Genomic DNA, 22,322 nt, shown 5'->3' with positions numbered 1-22,322 from the left:
GGAATTCCGGGGATTGTGGGAATTGTGGGAATTGTGGGGAATTGCGGGAATTTTGGGGATTGTGGGGATTGTGGGAATTGCGGGAATTCTGGGAATTCTGGGAGTTGTGGGAATTCTGGGAATTCTGGGAATCGTGGGAATTGTGGGGATTGTGGGAATTCTGGGAATTCCGGGAATTGTGGGAATTCTGGGAATCCTGGGAATTGTGGGAATTGTGGGAATTCCGGGAATTGTGGGAAAATTGTGGGAATTCCGGGAATTGTGGGAATTGTGGGAATTGTGGGAATTGCGGGAATTGTGGGAATTGCGGGAATTGTGGGAATTGTGGGGATTGTGGGAATTGTGGGGATTGTGGGAATTGTGGGAATCCTGGGGATTGTGGGAATTGTGGGAATTCCGGGAATTGTGGGAATTGTGGGGATTGTGGGAATTGCGGGAATTGTGGGAATTGCGGGAATTGTGGGGATTGTGGGAATTCTGGGAATTGTGGGAAAATTGTGGGAATTGTGGGAATTTTGGGAATCCTGGGAATTGTGGGAATTGTGGGAGTTGTGGGAATTGTGGGAATTCCGGGGATTGTGGGAATTTTGGGGATTGTGGGAATTGTGGGAGTTGTGGGAATTGTGGGGATTGTGGGAATTCTGGCAGTTGTGGGAATCCTGGGAATTCCAGGAATTCCGGGAATTGTGGGAATTGTGGGAATTGTGGGAATCCCAGGGATTGTGGGAATTCCGGGAATTCCGGGAGTTGTGGGGATTCTGGGAATCGTGGGAATTCCAGGAATTCCGGGGATTGTGGGGATTGTGGGAATTGTGGGAAAATTGTGGGAATTCCGGGAGTTGTGGGAATTGTGGGGATTCCGGGAATTATGGGGATTGTGGGAATTCTGGGAATTGTGGGAATTGTGGGAATTGTGGGGATTGCGGGAATTGTGGGAAAATTGTGGGAATTCCGGGAATTGTGGGAATTGTGGGAATTGTGGGAATTCCAGGAATTCCGGGGGTTGTGGGAATTGTGGGAATTCTGGGGATTATGGGAATTGTGGGAATTCCGGGAATTGTGGGGATTGTGGGGATTGTGGGAATCGTGGGAATTGTGGGAATTCCGGGAATTGTGGGAATTGTGGGAATTGTGGGAATTGTGGGAATTCTGGGAATTGTGGGGATTGTGGGGATTGTGGGAATTCCGGGAGTTGTGGGGATTGTGGGAATTGTGAGAATTGTGGGAATTGTGGGAATCCTGGGAATCGTGGGAATTGTGGTGATTGTGGAAATTGTGGGAATTGTGGGGATTGTGGGAATTCCGGGAATCGTGGGGATTCCGGGAATCCTGGGGATTCCGGGAATTGTGGGAATTGTGGGAATTGTGGGAATTGTGGGTAAATTCCGGGAATTGTGGGTAAATTCCGGGAATTCCGAGAATTGTGGGAATTGTGGGAATTGCGGGAATTCTGGGAATTCTGGGAATTGTGGGGATTGTGGGAATTGTGGGGATTGTGGGGATTGTGGGAATTGTGGGGAATTCTGGGAATTGTGGGAATTGTGGGAATTCTGGGAATTGTGGGAATTGTGGGAATTCTGGGAATTCTGGGAATTGTGGGAATTGTGGGAATTGTGGGGATCCTGGGAATTGTGGGAATTCTGGGAATTGTGGGAGTTGTGGGGATTGTGGGTAAATTCCGGGAATTGTGGGAATTGTGAGAATTGAGAGAATTGTGGGAAAATTGTGGGAAAATTGTGGGAATTCCGGGAATTGTGGGGATTGTGGGAATTGTGGGAGTTGTGGGAATTGTGGGGATTGTGGGGATTATGGGAATTCTGGGAATTGTGGGAATTCCGGCAATTCCGGGAATTGTGGGAATTGTGGGAATTGTGGGAATTGTGGGAATTGTGGGAATTCCGGGAATTGTGGGGATTGTGGGAATTGTGGGAATTGTGGGAATTCTGGGGATTGTGGGGATTGTGGGAATTGTGGGAATTCCGGGAATTCTGGGAATTCCGGGAATTGTGGGGATTGTGGGAATTGTGGGAATTCCGGGAATTGTGGGGATTGTGGGGATTGTGGGAATTGTGGGAATTGTGGGGATTGTGGGGATTGTGGGGATTGTGGGAATTGTGGGAATTCCGGGAATTCTGGGAATTCCGGGAATTGTGGGGATTGTGGGAATTGTGGGAATTCCGGGAATTGTGGGGATTGTGGGAATTGTGGGAATTGTGGGGATTGTGGGAATTGTGGGAATTCCGGGAATTCTGGGAATTCTGGGAATTGTGGGGATTGTGGGAATTGTGGGAGTTGTGGGAATTGTGGGGATTGTGGGAATTCCGGGAATTGTGGGGATTGTGGGAATTGTGGGAGTTGTGGGAATTGTGGGAATTGTGGGAATTCCGGCAATTCCGGGAATCGTGGGAATTGTGGGAATTGTGGGAATTGTGGGAATTCTGGGAATTCCGGGAATTGTGGGGATTGTGGGAATTCTGGGAATTGTGGGAATTGTGGGGAATCCGGGAGTTGTGGGGATTGTGGGAATTGTGGGAATTGCGGGAATTGTGGGAATTCCGGGAATTCCGGGAATTGTGGGATTTGTGGGAATTCTGGGAATTGTGGGAATTCTGGGAATTCTGTACCTGAGGGGGCTCTGGAGGCCGTGCTGGGCTGCAGGGGCGTCACCCCGGACACTCCGGACACTCCGGACATCCCGGACACCCCGGACACTCCGGACACCCCGGACACCCCGGCCACTCCGGACACCCCGGACACCCCGGATTCGCTCCTGTCGGAGCCGCAGATCCCGGGAATCGGCGCCGATTTTTCCAGGGAAGGGAGGAGCTGATCCAGCTGCTCCAGCTCGGCCGAGAACTGCGGGAAAAGGGAAAAAATCTGGGATCGGGTGGGGAAAAATCTGGGAATAAAATGGGAAAAGTTCGGGGTTGGGGAGGGAAAAGTCTGGGAGAGGGAAGGAGAAATTCTGGGATTGGATGGGGAAAATCCTGGAATAAACTGGGAAAATTCTGGGATCAGGCAGGAAAAATCTTGGGATCAGGTGGGAAAAATCTTGGGATGAGGTTTGGGAACAAACTGGGAAAAATTCTGGGATTGGGTGAGAAAAATTCTGGGATCAGGAAGGAAAAATCTTGAGATTCCACGGGAATGGGAACCAAAAGCCAGGAGAATTCCAGGAAAATCCTTGGGAGCATCCAAGGAAATCTTGGAGCACCTCAAGATCTTGGGATTGGGATCAAATCTCCACCAATCCCACCCAAACCATTCTGGATGTCCAGGATTCCATGGGAATGGGAACCAAAATCCAGGAGAAATCCTCGAAAATCTTTGGGAATGCCCAAGGAAATCTTGGAGCACCTCAGGATCTTGGGATTGGGGCAGGATGGGATCAAATCTCCACCAATCCCACCCAAACCATTCTGGATCTCCAGGATTCCATGGGAATGGGAAGCAAAATCCCAGAAAATCTTTGGGAATGCCCAAGGAAATCTTGGAGCACCTCAAGATCTTGGGATTGGGAATGATGGGATTGGAGCGGGATGGGACCAAATCTCCACCAATCCCACCCGAACCATTCCGGATCTCCAGGATTCCATGGGAACAGGAATCCCAATCCCAGTTTTTCCCCCCCCAGGAGGATCTGGCTTCTCCCCCACCCACCTGTCCCGGCGCCTCCATCTTGACCTCCTCCCCTGCTGGAATTTTGGGAATGGCGTTCGGCGGCGCCGGACACGTCTCGGCAGGGCCGGCGGCCTCGCCCTTCTCCACCTTGACCTTGACGTCGTCCAGGCTGAGCCCCGGCTGCGCCGGCTCCTTCTCGTCCTTGTCCAGCAGGTACCGCAGCAGCTGGTGATCCTTGCCCTCCTTCTTCTTCTCCGCCTCCGCCATCCCGGCATTCCCGGCGCCGCAATTCCCGCCGGGATTCTCCTTCTTGTCCTGCTCAGCGGTGGGGATGTCGGAGGGGCTGCCCTCCTGCAGCAGCCGGTGCAGGATTTTGTGGCGCTCCGTCAGCGAGCTGTGCGAGGACGGGCAGGACGGAGCGGCCGGGACGGGATTCCCGGGAATGCCGGCGCACGCCAGGGAATCCTTGGAGCTGGTGTCGGCGTCGGCGTGGTGCCGCAGCTGCTGCTCGGCCGTGCTGGCCAGCAGCTGCACCAGCCGGTGGCTCGTGCCCTGCGGACACTTCCCGGCGCCGCCGCCGCCGTCGGCCTCGGATGCGTGCGGAATTCCCGGCTCCGAGGTTTTGTCGGCTGCGTTGTTTTCTTGGATCATCTCGCCGAGGATGGAAGAGATTTCCTTGGCGTCCTTGGCGTCGGATTTGCCGCCGACGCGGCCGGGGGAGTTTTGGGAGCTTGGCTGCCTCAAAAAGGCCGGATTGGCCGGAGGCTCCGGAAGCGCCGAGTTGACGGGAGCGTTGGGAAAAGGCCGGGAATTCCCCGAGGATGAGGATGAGGATGAGGAGGAGGATGAGGAGGATGAGGAGGAAGCTGGGGAGTGCATGGATGGCGAGAAGGGAGCTCGGGATCTGGGAATCAAGCCGGGACTCCCGCGGTGCCGCGGCGACAGGAATTGCGGGGCCGGAATTCCGGGGCTGTTCATGGGGGAGCTGCCGTGGGACAAAGGGTGGGAATTCCCGGCCGTTTGGCTTAAGGCAACGTTGGATCCCAGAGGATTCCCGAAATTCCCTTGGCCCGAGGCGGAATTGCCGGGATGAGGGGAGGGCGCGGCCATGACGGAGCCGTTGGACGGAGGGAGGGAAGGCGGCAGCGCCATTCCCGGCGCCGGAGGAACGTTGGGATTCACCCTGGCAAGGGCCAGGCCTGGAGCGGGGGCGTCCTGGGGGGAGAGAATTCCGTGATCCCTGGGGGGGCAAAAAAACATGGGAAAAAAAATCAGGGTTTTCCCCCGGGTTTTGGTGTTCCCCAAAGCACTTCCGGCAGCGGGAATTCCAAAAATTCCCTGCTTGGAATTCCGGCTGCTCCGAGGTTTCATCAGGGTTTTGGAATTCCCAGATTCTGCTCTGAGAACAGCAAGAATTCCAAAAAATTCCCTGCTTGGAATTCCGGCCGCTCCGAGGCTTTCTCAGGGTTTTGGAATTCCCAGATCCTGTTCCGAGAACAGCAAGAATTCCAAAAAATTCCCTGCTTGGAATTCTGGCTGCTCCGAGGTTTTCTCAGGGTTTTGGAATTTCCAGATCCTGCTCTGAGAACAGCAAGAATTCCAAAAAATTCCCTGCTCGGAATTCCGGCTGCTCCTGACCCTTTTTCCCGGTCTGGAATTCCCAGATCAGCATTCCCATCATCCCAGCCCGGTCATGCTGGGAAAAGTCCATTTTCCCAAATTTTTGGAGTTGTTCCAGGATTTCCTGGACCCATCCCAGCAGCTCCAGAGAATCATTTTTCTTGGGAATTCTGACAGAAATCCTTGGGAGGGGAAGGTCTCAATTCCAATTCCAATCCCAAACCAAATTCCAGACCTGATCCCAATCCTAATTCAAATTCCAATCCCAATCCTAAACCTAATCCTAATTCCAATCCCAATTCCAGTCCCAATCCCAAAACCAATCCCAATCCTAATCCCAAAACCAATCCCAATCCAATCCCAATTCCAGTCCCAGTCCCAATCCCAAAACCAATCCCAATCCAATCCCAATTCCAGTCCCAATCCCAAAACCAATCCCAATCCAATCCCAATTCCAGTCCCAATCCCAATCCAATCCCAATTCCAGTCCCAATCCTAAATCCTAATCCCAATTCCAGTCCCAATCCCAATCCCAAAACCAATCCCAACCCAAATTCCAATCCCAATCCCAACCCCAATCCAGCCCTGAGGACCCAGGGAATGCCCGGATTAGGTCAAGGCCAAATTTACAGGAAAAATTCCTCACCCAGAGTTTGAAAACCCCTTGAAAAATTTTTCCTTAGGAGACACCAAAAATTCCCAAAACCTCCAGAATTCCAAGAAAAACTCAAAAGAGGAGGGGGGAAAAAAGAAGGGGAAAAAACCCAAAAAGATGGAAAAACCCAGGGCGGGATCAGCGCCCGAAGCTCCATCCCTGCCCCATCTGGGTGATTCCCGGCACCGATCCCAGCCAGAACTGTGAGGAATTCCATGGAATTCCGAGGGATTTGCTGGAAATTCCGTGGAATTCCGAGGGATTTGATGGAATTCCGTACCTCTCGATGACGTGGATGCCCATGATGAAGGGCTGCAGCTCCGGGCTCGAGGGGTAGCAGAGCTTGCACTTGGTGTGGGCACTCAGCACGGAGCCGTCGCTCAGCGTGAAGCGGTACGAGGGGCTGAAGGCCGTGCCCCGCGTCATCACTGAGGAGAAACACACAGAATTCCAGGGAAAAATATGGGAAAATCATGGAAAATCCTGAGAAAATCCTAAAAATCATGTCAGGGCAAAGGGGAAGTGAGCACGGAGCCGGCGCTCAGCGTAAAGGGGACGACGGATGAGGGCCCTGCCGGGGTTACCACTGAGGGGAAAAACATTGAATTCCAAGGAAATCCTGGGAAAACATTGAGAAAATCCAAAACAATCCTGAAAAAAATCCCAAAACCCCCAATTCAATGGAATTCTGATCCCAAAAACCCCAGTAGGGCCCAGGAAGGATCAGCACAGAGCCGGCTCTCAGTCTGAAGGGGACGAGCAGCTGAGGGCCCTGCAAGGGCCCTGCCCCATCACTGAGGGGAAAAACACAGAATTCCAAGGAAATCCTGGGAAAACATTGAGAAAATCCAAAAAAATCCTGAAAAAAATCCCAAAAACCCCAATTCAGTGGAATTCTGATCCCAAAAGCCACAACAGGGCCCAGGAAAGATCAGCATGGAGCCATCGCTCAGTGTGAGGGGGATGAGGGGCTCAAGGCTGTGCCACGGTCATCACTGAGGGGAAAAACATGGAATTCCAAGAAAATCTTGGGAAAACAATCAGAAAATCCCAAAAAAATCCAGATCCAGTCCCAAAAGCCCCAATTCAATTCCAATTTGATCCCAAAAACCCCAGTAGGGCCCAGGAAGGATCAGCACAGAGCCGGCTCTCAGTCTGAAGGGGACGAGCAGCTGAGGGCCCTGCCAGGGCCCTGCCCCATCACTGAGGGGAAAAACACTGAATTCTGGGAAAATCCTGAGAAAAATCCTGAGAAAATCCAAAAAAAATCCCAATCTAATGGCAGAAACCCCAATCCAATTCAATTTGATCCCAAAAACCTCAACAGGGCCCAGGCAGGATCAGCATGGAGCCATCGCTCAGCGTGAAGCGGTACGAGGGGCTGAAGGCCGTGCCCCGCGTCATCACTGAGGGGAAACACACAGAATTCCAGGGAAAAAGATGGGAAAATCATGGAAAATCTCGAGAAAATCCTGAGAAGATCCTAAAAATCATGTCAGGGGAAAAGGGGAAGTGAGCACGGAGCCGGTGCTCAGCGTAAAGGGGACGACGGGCTGAGGGCCCTGCCGGGGTTATCACTGAGGGGAAAAACATTGAATTCCAAGGAAATCCTGGGAAAACATTGAGAAAATCCAAAACAATCCTGAAAAAAATCCCAAAACCCCCAATTCAATGGAATTCTGATCCCAAAAGCCACAACATGGCCCAGGGAAGATCAACACAGAGCCCTCGCTCAGCGTGAGGGGGATGAGGGGCTCAAGGCCTCAAGGCTGTGCCAGGGTCATCACTGAGGAGAAAAACATGGAATTCCAAGAAAATCTTGGGAAAACAATTAGAAAATCCCAAAAAAATCCAGATCCAGTCCCAAAAGCCCCAATTCAATTCCAATTTGATCCCAAAAACCCCAGTAGGGCCCAGGAAGGATCAGCACAGAGCCGGCTCTCGGTCTGAAGGGGACGAGCAGCTGAGGGCCCTGCAAGGGCCCTGCCCCATCACTGAGGGGAAAAACACTGAATTCTGGGAAAATCCTGGGAAAAATCCTGAGAAAATCCAAAAAAAATCCCAATCTAATCGCAGAAACCCCAATCCAATTCAATTTGATCCCAAAAACCTCAACAGGGCCCAGGAAGGATCAGCATGGAGCCATCGCTCAGCATGAAGCGGTACGAGGGGCTGAAGGCCGTGCCCCGCGTCATCACTGAGGAGAAACACACAGAATTCCAGGGAAAAAGATGGGAAAATCATGGAAAATCCCGAGTAAATCCTGAGAAGATCCTAAAAATCATGTTAGAGGAAAAGGGGAAGTGAGCACGGAGCCGGCGCTCAGCGTAAAGGGGACGACGGGCTGAGGGCCCTGCTGGGGTTATCACTGAGGGGAAAAACACTGAATTCCAAGGAAATCCTGGGAAAACACTGAGAAAATCCAAAACAATCCTGAAAAAAATCCCCAAAACCCCAATTCAATTCTGATTTCTGATCCCAAATCTGAATTCTGATCCCAAAAGCCACAACAGGGCCCAGGGACGATCAGCACAGAGCCCTTGCCCAGCGTGAGGGGGATGAGGGGCTCAAGGCTGTGCCACGGTCATCACTGAGGGGAAAAACATGGAATTCCAAGAAAATCTTGGGAAAACAATCAGAAAATAAAAAAAATCCTGAAAAAAATCCCAAAAACCCCCAATTCAATTGAATTCTGAACCCAAAAGCCACAACAGGGCCCAGGCAGGATCAGCACGGAGACGTCGCTCAGCGTGAAGCGGTACGAGGGGCTGAAGGCCGTGCCCCGCGTCATCACTGAGGGGAAACACACAGAATTCCAGGGAAAAATATGGGAAAATCACGGAAAATCTCGAGAAAATCCTGAGAAAATCCTAAAAATCATGTTAGAGGAAAAGGGGAAGTGAGCACGGAGCTGGAGCTCAGCGTAAAGGGGACGAGGGCCTGAGGGCCATGCTGGGGTTATCACTGAGGGGAAAAACGCTGAATTCCAAGGAAATCCTGGGAAAACAATGAGAAAATTTAAAAAATCCTGAAAAAAATCCCAAAAACCCCCAATTCAATTGAATTCTGATCCCAAAAGCCACAACAGGGTGCAGGGACGATCAGCACAGAGCCGTCGCTCAGCGTGAAGCGCTACGAGGGGCTCAGGGCTGTGCCAGAGTCATCACTGAGGGGAAAAACAGGGAATTCCAAGAAAATCTTGGGGAAACAATCAGAAAATCCTAAAAAAATCCAGATCCAGTCCCAAAAGCCCCAGTTCAATTCCAATTTGATCCCAAAACCCCAGTAGGGCCCAGGAAGGATCAGCACAGAGCCGGCTCTCAGTCTGAAGGGGACGAGCAGCTGAGGGCCCTGCCAGGGCCCTGCCCCATCACTGAGGGTAAAAACACTGAATTCTGGGAAAATCCTGGGAAAAATCCTGAGAAAATCCAAAAAAAATCCCAATCTAATCGCAGAAACCCCAATCCAATTCAATTTGATCCCAAAAACCTCAACAGGGCCCAGGCAGGATCAGCACGGAGCCATCGCTCAGTGTGAAGGGGACCAGGGGCTTGAAGGCCGTGCCGGGGTCATCACTGAGGGGAAAACCACAGAATTCCAGGAAAATCCGGGAGAAAATACTAAGAACATCCTGAGAAAATCCCAATCTAATCCCAAAAACCCCAATTCAAGGGAAATCAATCCCAAAAATGCCAACAGGGCATAGGGAGGATCAGCACGGAGCCATCGCTCAGAGTGAAGCTGTACGAGGGGCTGAAGGCCGTGCCCCGCGTCATCACTGAGGAGAAACACACAGAATTCCAGGGAAAAATATGGGAAAATCACAGAAAATCTCGAGAAAATCCTGAGAAGATCCTAAAAAATCATGTTAGGGGAAAAGGGGAAGTCAGCACGGAGCCGGCGCTCAGCGTAAAGGGGACAAGGGCCTGAGGGCCCTGCTGGCGTTATCACTGAGGGGAAAAACACTGAATTCCAAGGAAATCCTGGGAAAACATTGAGAAAATCCAAAACAATCCTGAAAAAAATCCCAAAACCCCCAATTCAATGGAATTCTGATCCCAAAACCACAACAGGGCCCAGGGACGATCAGCACAGAGCCCTTGATCAGTGTGAGGGGGATGAGGGGCTCAAGGCTGTGCCAGGGTCATCACTGAGGGGAAAAAACACAGAATTCCAAGGAAATCCTGGGAAAACATTGGGAAAATCTAAAAATATCCTGAAAAAAATCACAAAACCCGCAATTCAATTGAATTCTGAACCCAAAAGCCACAACAGGGCCCAGGGACGATCAGCACAGAGCCCTCACCCAGCGTGAGGGGGATTAGGGGCTCAAGGCTGTGCCAGGGTCATCACTGAGGGGAAAAACACGGAATTCCAAGAAAATCCCAGGAAAACAATGAGAAAATCAAAAAAAAATCCAGATCCAGTCCCAAAAGCCCCAATTCAATTCCAATTTGATCCCAAAAACCTCAACAGGGCCCAGGCATGATCAGCATGGAGCCATCGCTCAGTGTGAAGGGGACCAGGGGCTTGAAGGCCGTGCCGGGGTCATCACTAAGGGAAAAACCACAGAATTCCAAGAAAAAACATGGAAAATCCTGGAAAACCCTGAGAAAATCCTGAGAAAATCCTCAAAATCATGACAGGGCAAAGGAAGTGTCAGCTCAGAAATGACGCTCAGCGTAAAGGGGATGAGGGACTGAAGGTGGTGTTGGGATCATCCCTGAGGGGAAAAACATGGAATTCCAGGAAAAGCCCAAGAAAATTCTGGGAAAATAACAAGAAAATCCTCAAAAAATCCCAATCTAATCCCAAAAACCCCAATTCAATGAAAATCTAATCTCAAATACCCCAGAGAACAGGGAGGATCAGCAGGGAGCTGTCGCTCAGCATGAAGGGGGTGAGGGGCAGTGCCAGAGTCATCATTGAAGGGAAAAACACTGAAATCCCAGAAAAATCCCATTAAAATCTCAAGAAAATCCTGAGAAAATCCCAATCTAATCCCAAAAATCCACAATTCAATGGAAATCTAAACCCCAAAACCCCACTAGGGCACAGGCAGGATCAGCACGGAACCGTCAGCCAGCGTGAGGAGGACAAAGGCCTGAGGGCCGTGCTGGGATCATCACTGAGGGAAAAACCACTGAATTCCAGGGAAAAACTTGGAAAAATTCTGAGAAAATTCTCAAAAAATCCCAATCTAATCCCAAAATCCTGAATCCAATGGAAAGCTAATCCCAAAAACCCCACTAGGGCACAGGCAGGATCAGCACGGAGCCGTCACCCAGCATGAAGGGGACGCGGGCCTGAGGGCCGTGCTGGGGTCATCACTGAGGGAAAAACCACTGAATTCCAGGGAAAAACTTGGAACAATTCTGAGAAAATTCTCAAAAAATCCCAATCTAATCCCAAAATCCTGAATCCAATGGAAAACTAATCCCAAAAACCCCAATAGGGCACAGGCAGGATCAGCACGGAGCCGTCATTCAGCGTGGAGGGAACGAGGGCCTGAGGGCCGTGCTGGGGTCATCGCTGAGGGAAAAACCTCTGAATTCCAGGGAAAAACTTGGAACAATTCTGAGAAAATCCTGAGAAAATCCCAAAATCCTGAATCCAATGGAAAGCTAATCCCAAAAACCCCAACAGGGCACAAGCAGGATCAGCACGGAGCCGTCACCCAGCATGAAGGGGACAAGGGCCTGAGGGCCGTGCTGGGGTCATCACTGAGGGAAAAAACACTGAATTCCAGGGAAAAACTTGGAAAAATTCTGAGAAAATCCTGAGAAAATCCTGAGAAAATCCCAAAATCCCAAAAATCCACAATTCAATGGAAAGATAATCCCAAAAACCCCAATAGGGCACAGGCAGGATCAGCACGGAGCCGTCACTCAGCGTGAAGGGGACAAGGGCCTGAGGGCCGTGCTGGGGTCATCACTGAGGGAAAAAACCCTGAATTCCAGGGAAAAACTTGGAAAAACCCTGAGAAAATCCTCAAAAAATCCCAATCTAATCCCAAAATCCTGAATCCAATGGAAAACTAATCCCAAAAACCCCAATAGGGCACAGGCAGGATCAGCACGGAGCCGTCACCCAGCGTGAAGGGGACGAGGGCCTGAGGGCCGTGCTGGGGTCATCACTGAGGGAAAAACCTCTGAATTCCAGGGAAAAACTTGAAAAAATTCTGAGAAAATCCCAATCTAATCCCAAAATCCTGAATCCAATGGAAAACTAATCCCAAAAACCCCAATAGGGCACAGGCAGGATCAGCACAGAGCCGTCACCCAGCATGAAGGGGACAAGGGCCTGAGGGCTGTGCCCCGCATCATCACTGAGGGAAAAACCACTGAATTCCAGGGAAAAACTTGGAAAAATTCTGAGAAAATCCTGAGAAAATCCCAATCTAATCCCAAAATCCTGAATCCAATGGAAAGTTAAACCCAAAAACCCCAATAGGGCACAGGCAGGATCAGCACGGAACCGTCACTCAGTGTGAAGGGGACGAGGGCCTGAGGGCCGTGCTGGGCTCATCACTGAGGGAAAAAACCCTGAATTCCAGGGAAAAACTTGGAAAAATTCTGAGAAAATCCTGAGAAAATCCCAATCTAATCCCAAAATCCTGAATCCAATGGAAAGTTAAACCCAAAAACCCCAATAGGGCCCAGGGAGGATCAGCACGGAGCCGTCACTCAGCGTGAAGGGGACGAGGGCCTGAGGGGTCATCACTGAGGGAAAAAACACTGAATTCCAGGAAAAACATGAAAAAATCCCACAAAAATCCCTCAACAACCCCCAAAACCCCACCACTACCCACAAAAAACCATCCCACCACCACCACCTCCCAAAAAAACCCCCAAACCCTTCCGAAACAAAAAACCCCACACGCCCACCCCGCCACAACAACGCCGCCATTTTCTCCTCCTCTTTCCAACCCCCGGCGGGAACAAAAAAACCCCAAAAAATCCGGGGGATTTTTCCCAGTTTTTCCCAAGGAGAGGATTCCCGGGGGCAAAGGCAGCGGGTACCTTCCTGAAAGAGCTGCTTGGCGTAGGAGGGCTCGCGGCCCTGGGGCTGGAAGAAGGCGTAGATGCATTTGCGGACCAGATCCTCCCAGCCCGTCCGGCCGGCGGCACGCAGCGAGCTGGTGTCGATGGAGATGATTTTTCCTGGGAAAAAAGAAAAGGAGGATGTGTGTGGGGAGATTTGGGGGATTTGGGATGTTGGGAATGGTCCGAGGAACGGTCGGAGGAGGTTGGGGGTGGTGGGGTGGGAATGGGATGGGATCGAAGGTCCGTGGATCCCATCCCAAACCGGTCTGGGATTCTGGGATTAAGGATGGATCAAAATCCATGCCAAGGGATTTTTATGGAATTCAGGGATGGAAAAGGGAAGGGAGGTCCCCAGGATCTCCAGGGAATTCCCAAAATTCCTTCCTGGAGAGGAATCAGGATGGGGATGGATCCAATACCAGGCTGGGAGAGCTGGGAATGGAGGGAATTCCCTGGGAAAGGGGAGGGATTTGGGAAGGAATTCCTGGCTGGGCTGGAATTTCCAGAGAATCCCTGGGAGTGTCCAAGGAAAGGTTGGAACAACCTGGGACTGTGGGGTTGGAATGGGATGGGATCGAAGGTCCGTGGATCCCATCCCAAACCATTCCGGGATTCTGGGCTCAAGAACACTCAGAATCCATGCCCAGGGATTTTTATGGAATTCAGGGATGGAAAAGGGAAGGGAGGTCCCCAGGATCTCCAGGGAATTCCCAAAATTCCTTCCTGGAGAGGAATCAGGATGGGGATGGATCCAATACCAGGCTGGGAGAGCCGGGAATGGAGGGAATTCCCTGGGAAAGGGGAGGGATTTGGGAAGGAGTTCTGGAATTCCCAGAGAATCCCTGGGAGTGTCCAAGGAAAGGTTGGAAAATCCTGGGATTGGGGTTGGAATGGGATGGGATTGAAGGTCCGTGGATCCCATCCCAAACCATTCCGGGATTCTGGGCTCAAGGACACTCAGAATCCATGCCCAGGGATTTTTATGGAATTCAGGGATGGAAAAGGGAAGGGAGACCCTTCCTGGAGTCAGGGAGTCAGGGAATTCCCAAAATTCCTTCCCAGAGAGGAGTCGGGATGGGGATGGATTCAATACCAGGCTGGGAGAGCCGGGAATGGAAGGAATTCCCTGGGAAAGGGGAGGGATTTGGGAAGCAATTCCTGGCTGGGCTGGAATTCCCAGAGAATCCCTGGGAGTGTCCAAGGAAAACTTGGAGCACCCTGGGATTGGGGTGGGAATGGGATGGGATCGAAGGTCTGTGGATCCCATCCCAAACCGGTCTGGGATTCTGGGATTAAGGATGGATCAAAATCCATGCCAAGGGATTTTTATGGAATTCAGGGATGGAAAAGGGAAGGGAGATCCCCGAGATTCCCAGGGAATTCCCAAAATTCCTTCCTGGGGAGGAGTCAGGATGGGGATGGATCCAATACCAGGCTGGGAGAGCTGGGAATGGAGGGAATTCCCTGGGAAAAGGGGGGGGGCTTTGGGAAGGGATTCTGGAATTCCCAGAGAATCCCTGGGAGTGTCCAAGGAAAGGCTGGAAAATCCTGGAATTGCGACTGGAATGGGATGGGATTTGAAGCTCCACAAATCCCACCCAAACCATTCCAGAATTCCACCACCACTCCCACCTCTCACTCCCACGGCCTCCGGAGCCCCAGAATCCCGGGAATTCTGGCCGGATTCCCGGGAATGTTTGGGATGTACCTGTGGTGTCCTGCTTGGTGATGAAGGACTCGGCCGGGGCCGGGGCGGCCGGGCGCGGCAACCTCCGGGCGATGCAGATCAGACACGACTGGAAATCTGGGAAAAACACCGGGAAAAACACCGGGAATGCCGGAACCGCCCCGGGCCTGAGCTCAGACCTCGATCCTGGATCTCATCCCCTGCCCTGGAAGTGTTTTCCTGAGGAAATGGGACTGAATTCCCTGAAATTCCCTGGGAAAAGCTCGGGGGGGGTTAAACGGGGAGGGTTCTGGGATGTGGCGGAGCTGGGATAATGAAAATTCCAGGGATTGTGGGGATTTGGTGCTAAAACACCAGGATTATTGGGAATCCTGCAGGAATTGTGGGATTCATCCTGGGAATGTGGTGGGAGAAGAGGGATGGGACAGGGAAAGGGGACCCGGAGTGGGAGAGTAACGAGGGAGCCGGCCCAATCCTGGGCCTGCATTCCCAGCCAATCCCAATCCCAATCCCAATCCCAATCCCAATCCCAATCCCAATTCCCATCCCAATCCCAATCCCCAGTCCCATCCCAGCCCATCCTGACTGTGCTCCATCCCAATCCCAATCCCAATCCCAATCCCATCCGATCTGAATCCCACCCCATCCCGTCCAATCACAATCCTGCACAGCATTCCCATTCCCAGTCCCAGTCCCAATCCCAATCCCAATCCCAGTCCTTCTCCATCCCATCCCAAACCCAATCCTAATTTTGTTTTCCCATCCAAATCCCATCCTCAATCCTATCCCACCCCAATCCTGCATTCCCATCCCAATCCCAATCTCAATCCCACATTCCCATCCCAATCCCAATCCCAATCCCATCCCACCCTAATTCTGCATTCCCATCCCAATCCTGCTCCATTCCATCTTGTCCCAATCCTCCAATCCCATCCCAATCCCGCTCTGCCCTCCCATCCCAATTGTCCTGCACTGGCGTCCGACACCAACACCAATCCCATCCCAACCCCATCCTAATCCCAATCCCCTCCAAATCTCAATCCCATCTCAATCCCAATCCCACCCCAAATCCCCAATCCCAATCCCAATCCCAAATCTCAAATCCCAAATCCCATATCCCATATCCCCAAACCCCACCTTCCCCCTCCTCCTGGAAGGCGCGGGGCTGGCTGACACTGAAGCACTGCATGGCCTCAGAGCGCTGCCCCAATCCCATCCCAGTCCCACCCCATTCCCAATGCTGATCCCCAATCCCCAATCCCCAATCCCCAATCCCATATCCCCATATCCCAGATCCCAGATCCCATATCCCCGATCCCAATCCCACCTTCCCCCTCCTCCTGGAAGGCGTGGGGCTGGCTGACACTGAAGCACTGCATGGCCTCAGAGCGCCCAATTCCAACCCCAATCCCAATCCCCAATCCCAATCCCCAAATCCCCAATCCCCAATCCCCGATCCCCAATCCCATATCCCAGATCCCAATCCCACCTTCCCCCTCCTCCTGGAAGGCGCGGGGCTGGCTGACACTGAAGCACTGCATGGCCTCGTAGCGCTGCCCCAATCCCATCCCAGTCCCACCCCATCCCCAATCCCATATCCCAAATCCCAGATCCCCAATCCCATATCCCAAATCCCCAATCCCAGATCCCAATCCCCACCTTCGCCCTCCTCCTGGAAGGCGCGGGGCTGGCTGACGGTGAAGCACTGCATGGCCTCGTAGCGCTGCCCCAATCCCGATCCCATATCCCATATCCCATATCCCAAATCCCATATCCCAAATTCCCACCTTCCCCCTCCTCCTGGAAGGCGCGGGGCTGGCTGACGGTGAAGCACTGCATGGCCTCGTAGTGCCCAATTCCAACCCCAATCCCAAATCTCAAATCCCAAATCCCCAATCCCCAGTCCCATATCCCATATCCCATATCCCATATCCCATATCCCATATCCCAAATCCCAAATCCCCGATCCCATATCCCAATCCCAAATCCCCAATCCCACCTTCCCCCTCCTCCTGGAAGGCGTGGGGCTGGCTGACGGTGAAGCACTGCATGGCCTCAGAGCACTGCCCCAATTCCAATCCCATATCCCAGATCCCAAACCCCAGATCCCAAATCCCATATCCATATCCCAAATCCCATATCCCTGATCCCAGATCCCATATCCCCAATCCCATATCCCAATCCCATATCCCCAATCCCAAATCCCCAATCCCAGATCCCGATCCCCACCTTCCCCCTCCTCCTGGAAGGCGTGGGGCTGGCTGACACTGAAGCACTGCATGGCCTCATAGTGCCCAATTCCAACCCCAACCCCAATCCCAATCCCAGCTCAATCCCAACCCCAAATCCCAACTCCCAAATCCCCAATCCCAGATCCCAAATCCCCAATCCCATATCCCAGATCCCAATCCCCACCTTCCCCCTCCTCCTGGAAGGTGCAGGGCTGGCTGACGCTGAAGCACTGCATGGCCTCAGCCCCCAGCTCCAACCCCAATCCCAATTCCAAGCCCAATCCCAAATCCCAAATCCCATATCCCATATCCCATATCCCCGATCCCCAATCCCCACCTTCCCCCTCCTCCTGGAAGGCGCGGGGCTGGCTGACGGTGAAGCACTGCATGGCCTCGTAGCGCTGCCCCAATCCCATATCCCATATCCCATATCCCATATCCCATATCCCATATCCCATATCCCAAATCCCCAATCCAAATCCCAATCCCCGATCCCAATCCCACCTTCCCCCTCCTCCTGGAAGGCGCGGGGCTGGCTGACGCTGAAGCACTGCATGGCCTCAGAGTGCCCAATTCCAACCCCAATCCCAAATCTCAAATCCCAAATCCCCAATCCCAAACCCCAGATCCCAAATCCCATATCCATATCCCAAATCCCATATCCCTGATCCCAGATCCCATATCCCATATCCCATATCCCATATCCCCAATCCCATATCCCAGATCCCAAATCCCAGATCCCAAATCCCCACCTTCCCCCTCCTCCTGGAAGGCGCGGGGCTGGCTGACGGTGAAGCACTGCATGGCCTCATAGTGCCCAATTCCAACCCCAATCCCAATCCCAACTCCCAACTCCCCAATCCCATATCCCATATCCCAAATCCCAACTCCATATCCCATATCCCATATCCCAAATCCCAAATCCCCACCTTCCCCCTCCTCCTGGAAGGCGCGGGGCTGGCTGACGGTGAAGCACTGCATGGCCTCGTAGCGCTGCCCCAATCCCGATCCCATATCCCATATCCCATATCCCATATCCCCAATCCCAGATCCCCAATCCCATATCCCCAATCCCATATCCCCAAATTCCCACCTTCGCCCTCCTCCTGGAAGGCGTGGGGCTGGCTGACACTGAAGCACTGCATGGCCTCGTAGTGCCCAATTCCAACCCCAATCCCAATCCCCAATCCCATATCCCATATTCCATATCCCAAATCCCATATCCCCAATCCCAAATCCCCACCTTCCCCCTCCTCCTGGAAGGCGCGGGGCTGGCTGACGGTGAAGCACTGCATGGCCTCGTAGTGCCCATCTCCAATCCCGATCCCATATCCCATATCCCATATCCCATAGCCCATATCCCATATCCCATATCCCATATCCCAAATCCCAAATCCCCACCTTCCCCCTCCTCCTGGAAGGCGCGGGGCTGGCTGACGGTGAAGCACTGCATGGCCTCGTAGCGCTGCCTCAGCTCCGCCTGCTCCGCTCCCGCCTCGTCGGGCGGCCGCACCAGCATCCGGCACTGGAAGGTGTGGCTGCCCCGCCGCGACGGCTCCTGCGGCCAGGGCACCCCGTTCACTGCGGGAAAAACACCGGGAAAACGGGAATTCGGCACGTGGGAATGAGCTGTGATCGTGGAATTCCCAAAGATCCCCGGGATCCGGGGCTCTGCGCCGGCACCCGGCACTGGAACCCGTGGCTGCCCCGCCGTGACGGCTCCTGCGGCCACGGCGCCCCGGTCACTGCGGGGAAACACCGGGAAAACACCGGGAATTTGGGATGTGGGAATGAGCTGTGATCGTGGAATTGTGGGATTCCCAAAGATCCTTGGGGATTGAAAGAAATGCTGGGAAGAATCCAGCCACAATTCCCAAAGATCCCTGGGATTTCAGGAGAACAAATCCAGCCAAAATTCCCAAAGATCCCTGGGATTTCAGGAGCACCAATCCAGCCAAAATTCCCAAAGATCCCTGGGATTTCAGGAGCACCAATCCAGCCAGATTTCCCAAAATCCCTGGGATTTCAGGAGCACCAATCCAGCCAGATTTCCCAAAATCCCTGGGATTTCAGGAGCACCAATCCAGCCAAAATTCCCAAAGATCCCTGGGATTTCAGGAGCACCAATCCAGCCAAAATTCCCAAAGATCCCTGGGATTTCAGGAGCACAAATCCAGCCACATTTCCCAAAGATCGCTGGGATTTAAGGAACCAGGGCTGGGAAGAATCCACTCAAAATTCCCAAAGATCCCTGGAATTTAAGGAACCAGGGCTGGGAATAATCCAGCCAAAATTCCCAAAGATCCCTGGGATTTAAGAACAATCTATCCAGAATTCCCAAAGATCCCTGGGATTTGAGGAGCACAATCCAGCCAAAATTCCCAAAGATCCCTGGGATTGAAGGAAATGAAAGAAAAATTTAAAACTAATAGAGAAACAATAAATAAATAAAGCCAGAAATGAAAATAAAATCTAAATAATGAAGAAAATAACTAGAAGTAAAATAAAATCAAGGTAAAGAAAAATAAAATTAATAAATAAATAATAAAGAAACAAAAAAGGAATACAAAGCAAAAATGGGAAAAATCTAAATAAGTACAAAAAGCAAGAAAAATTAAAAAGAAATAAAAATAAAGGGGGAATTAAAATGAAAAAGTTTAATTAAAAATTTATAGAAAAATTTTAAAAAACCACAAATAAAAATAAAATAGAAATAGAAATAAAATTAAAACTGAAATAAAAATAAAAAAATAAGAATAAGAATAAGAATAAAATAAAAATAAAATTTAAATTAAAATTAAAATTAAAAATAAAAATAAAAATAAGATAAAACTACAATAAAAAATAACAATTAATTAAAATAAAAATAAAGAAAAATTTAAATAGATTTTAAAAATTAACAACCCTCCTCCACACCCACCCCCCAAACCCCCACCCTCTCTCCCGCATCCACTCCCAAATTTCCCCAGATTTCCCCAGATTTCCCCAGATTTTCCCAGATTTTCCCAGATTTTCCCCTGATTTTCCCCAGATTTCCCCAGATTCCCCAGATTTTCCCCAGATTTCCCCAGATTTTCCCAGATTTCCCCAGATTTTCCCAGATTTCCCCAGATTTTCCCAGATTTCCCCAGGATTTCCCCAGATTTTCCCAGATTTCCCCAGGATTTTCCCAGATTTCCCCAGAATTTTCCCCAGATTTCCCCAGATTCCCCAGATTTTCCCAGATTCCCCAGATTTCCCCAGATTTCCCCAGATTTCCCCAGATTTTCCCAGATTTCCCCAGATTTCCCCAGATTTTCCCAGATTTTCCCAGATTTCCCCAGGATTTCCCCAGATTTCCCCAGATTCCCCAGATTTCCCCAGATTTCCCCAGATTCCCCAGATTTCCCCAAATTTCCCAGGATTTTCCCAGATTTCCCCAGGATTTCCCCAGATTTTCCCAGATTTCCCCAGGATTTTCCCAGATTTCCCCAGATTTCCCCAGATTTTCCCAGATTTCCCAGGATTTTCCCGGATTCCCGGGCTCTCCGCACCCAGGGATTTGGGGAGCAGGTTCTTGACGAACTCGGCGTGGTCGCCCACGTGCAGGATGCTGTAGACGCTGGAGTTCATCAGCTCCTCCTGCCCGTAGCCCAGGTACCCGGTCACGTTCTCCGACACGAACACGATCCGGCCCTCACGGTTCACCACGAAGAAAAACCCGTCCAGGGCCTGGAGAGGGGAAAAACGGGAAAAAATTCCGAGGTTTTATCACAAATAGCACAAAAACGGGAAAGAATTCCAAGGTTTTGTTCCCAATATTCCGGCACGTTCTCCGACACGAACGTGATCCAACCCTTCAAGTTTCACCACTAAGAAAAACCCATCCAGGGCCTGGAAGGGGGAAAAATCCCAAGGTTTTATCCCAAATATCTCAAAAACGGGAAAAAAATCCAAGGTTTTATGCCAAATATCCTGAAAATGGGAAAGAATTCCGAGGTTTTATCACAAATAGCACAAAAATGGAACAAAATTCCAAGGTTTTGTTCCCAATATCCCGGCACGTTCTCCGACACAAACACGATCCAACCCTCACGGTTCACCACGAAAAAAAAACGTCCAGGGCCTGGGGAGGGAAAAAACGGGAAAAAATTCCGAGGTTTTATCCCAAATAGCACAAAAACAGGAAAGAATTCCAAGGTTTTGTTCCCAATATTCCGGCACGTTCTCTGACACAAACATGATCCAACCCTTCAAGTTTCACCACTGACAAAAATCCATCCAGGGCCTGGAAGGGGGAAAAATCCCAAGGTTTTATCCCAAATATCTCAAAAACGGGAAAAAAATCCAAGGTTTTATCACAAATATCCTGAAAATGGGGAAGAATTCCGAGGTTTTATGTCAAGTATCTCAAAAATGGGAAAGAATTCCAAAGTTTTATCACAAGTATCTCAAAAACGGGAAGGAATCCCAAGGTTTTATCCCAAATATCCTGAAAATGGGAAAAAATTCCAAGGTTTTATCCCAAATAGCACAAAAACGGGAAAGAATCCCAAGGTTTTGTTCCCAATATCCCTTCATGTTCTCCAACACGAACGCGATCCAACCCTTCAAGTTTCACCACTGACAAAAATCCATCCAGGGCCTGGAAGGGGGAAAAATCCCAAGGTTTTATCCCAAATATCTCAAAAACGGGAAAAAATTCCAAGGTTTTATCACAAATATCCTGAAAATGGGGAAGAATTCTGAGGTTTTATCTCAAGTATCTCAAAAACGGGAAAGAATTCCAAAGTTTTGTTCCCAATATCCCGTCACGTTCTCCGATACAAACACAATCCAACCCTCATGGTTCACCACAAAGAAAATCCCATCCAGGGCCTGGGGAGGGAAAAAACGGGAAAAAATTCCAAGGTTTTATCCCAAATATCCTGAAAATGGGGAAGAATTCCGAGGTTTTATGTCAAGTATCTCAAAAATGGGAAAGAATTCCAAAGTTTTATCACAAGTATCTCAAAAACGGGAAGGAATCCCAAGGTTTTATCCCAAATATCCTGAAAATGGGAAAAAATTCCAAGGTTTTATCCCAAATAGCACAAAAACGGGAAAGAATCCCAAGGTTTTGTTCCCAATATTCCGGCACGTTCTCCGACACGAACGCGATCCAACCCTTCAAGTTTCACCACTAAGAAAAACCCATCCAGGGCTTGGAAGAGGGAAAAATCCCAAGGTTTTATCCCAAATAGCACAAAAATGGGAAAGAATTCCAAGGTTTTATCCCAAGTATCTCAAAAACGGGAAAGAATTCCAAGGTTTTATCCCAATATCCCGTCACGTTCTCCGACACAAACACGACCCGCCCCTCACGGTTCACCATGAAGAAAAACCCACCCAGGGCCTGGAGAGGGAAAAAATCCCAAGGTTTTATCCCAAATATCCTGAAAATGGGAAAGAATTCTGAGGTTTTATCTCAAAAACGGGAAGGA

The 22,322-nt window shown here is 50.7% G+C and overlaps 1 protein-coding gene across 8 annotated transcripts in view; it reads right to left on the bottom strand.

Annotated features, from left to right (window-relative positions):
• Positions 1-22,322, bottom strand: part of NCOA1 (nuclear receptor coactivator 1) — a 111,857-nt gene that overhangs the window by 46,357 nt on the left and 43,178 nt on the right. For 4 of the 8 annotated variants that reach the window (XM_071420041.1, XM_071420046.1, XM_071420040.1 and 1 more), the window contains 7 exons: positions 20,394-20,571; positions 18,262-18,441; positions 14,651-14,746; positions 12,919-13,059; positions 6,177-6,324; positions 3,661-4,861; positions 2,625-2,856 (listed from right to left, as the gene is read on the bottom strand). In XM_071420041.1, coding sequence (XP_071276142.1) covers positions 2,625-2,856; positions 3,661-4,861; positions 6,177-6,324; positions 12,919-13,059; positions 14,651-14,746; positions 18,262-18,441; positions 20,394-20,571 — 2,176 coding nt within the window. Of the gene's footprint in view, positions 1-2,624; positions 2,857-3,660; positions 4,862-6,176; positions 6,325-12,918; positions 13,060-14,650; positions 14,747-15,766; positions 15,833-16,288; positions 16,355-16,416; positions 16,496-17,197; positions 17,329-18,261; positions 18,442-20,393; positions 20,572-22,322 lie in introns of those variants that run through there. The other 4 variants (XM_071420045.1, XM_071420042.1, XM_071420044.1 and 1 more) reach the window with 4 other exon arrangements.

This window comes from Agelaius tricolor, unplaced genomic scaffold (assembly GCF_023055355.1).
Source record: "Agelaius tricolor isolate 1412-34295 unplaced genomic scaffold, bAgeTri1.0.p SCAF_122, whole genome shotgun sequence".
NCBI lineage: Eukaryota > Metazoa > Chordata > Aves > Passeriformes > Icteridae > Agelaius > Agelaius tricolor.
The sequence above is the reverse complement of the archived record's forward strand: the minus strand, read 5'-3'. Positions and strand labels throughout refer to the sequence as shown.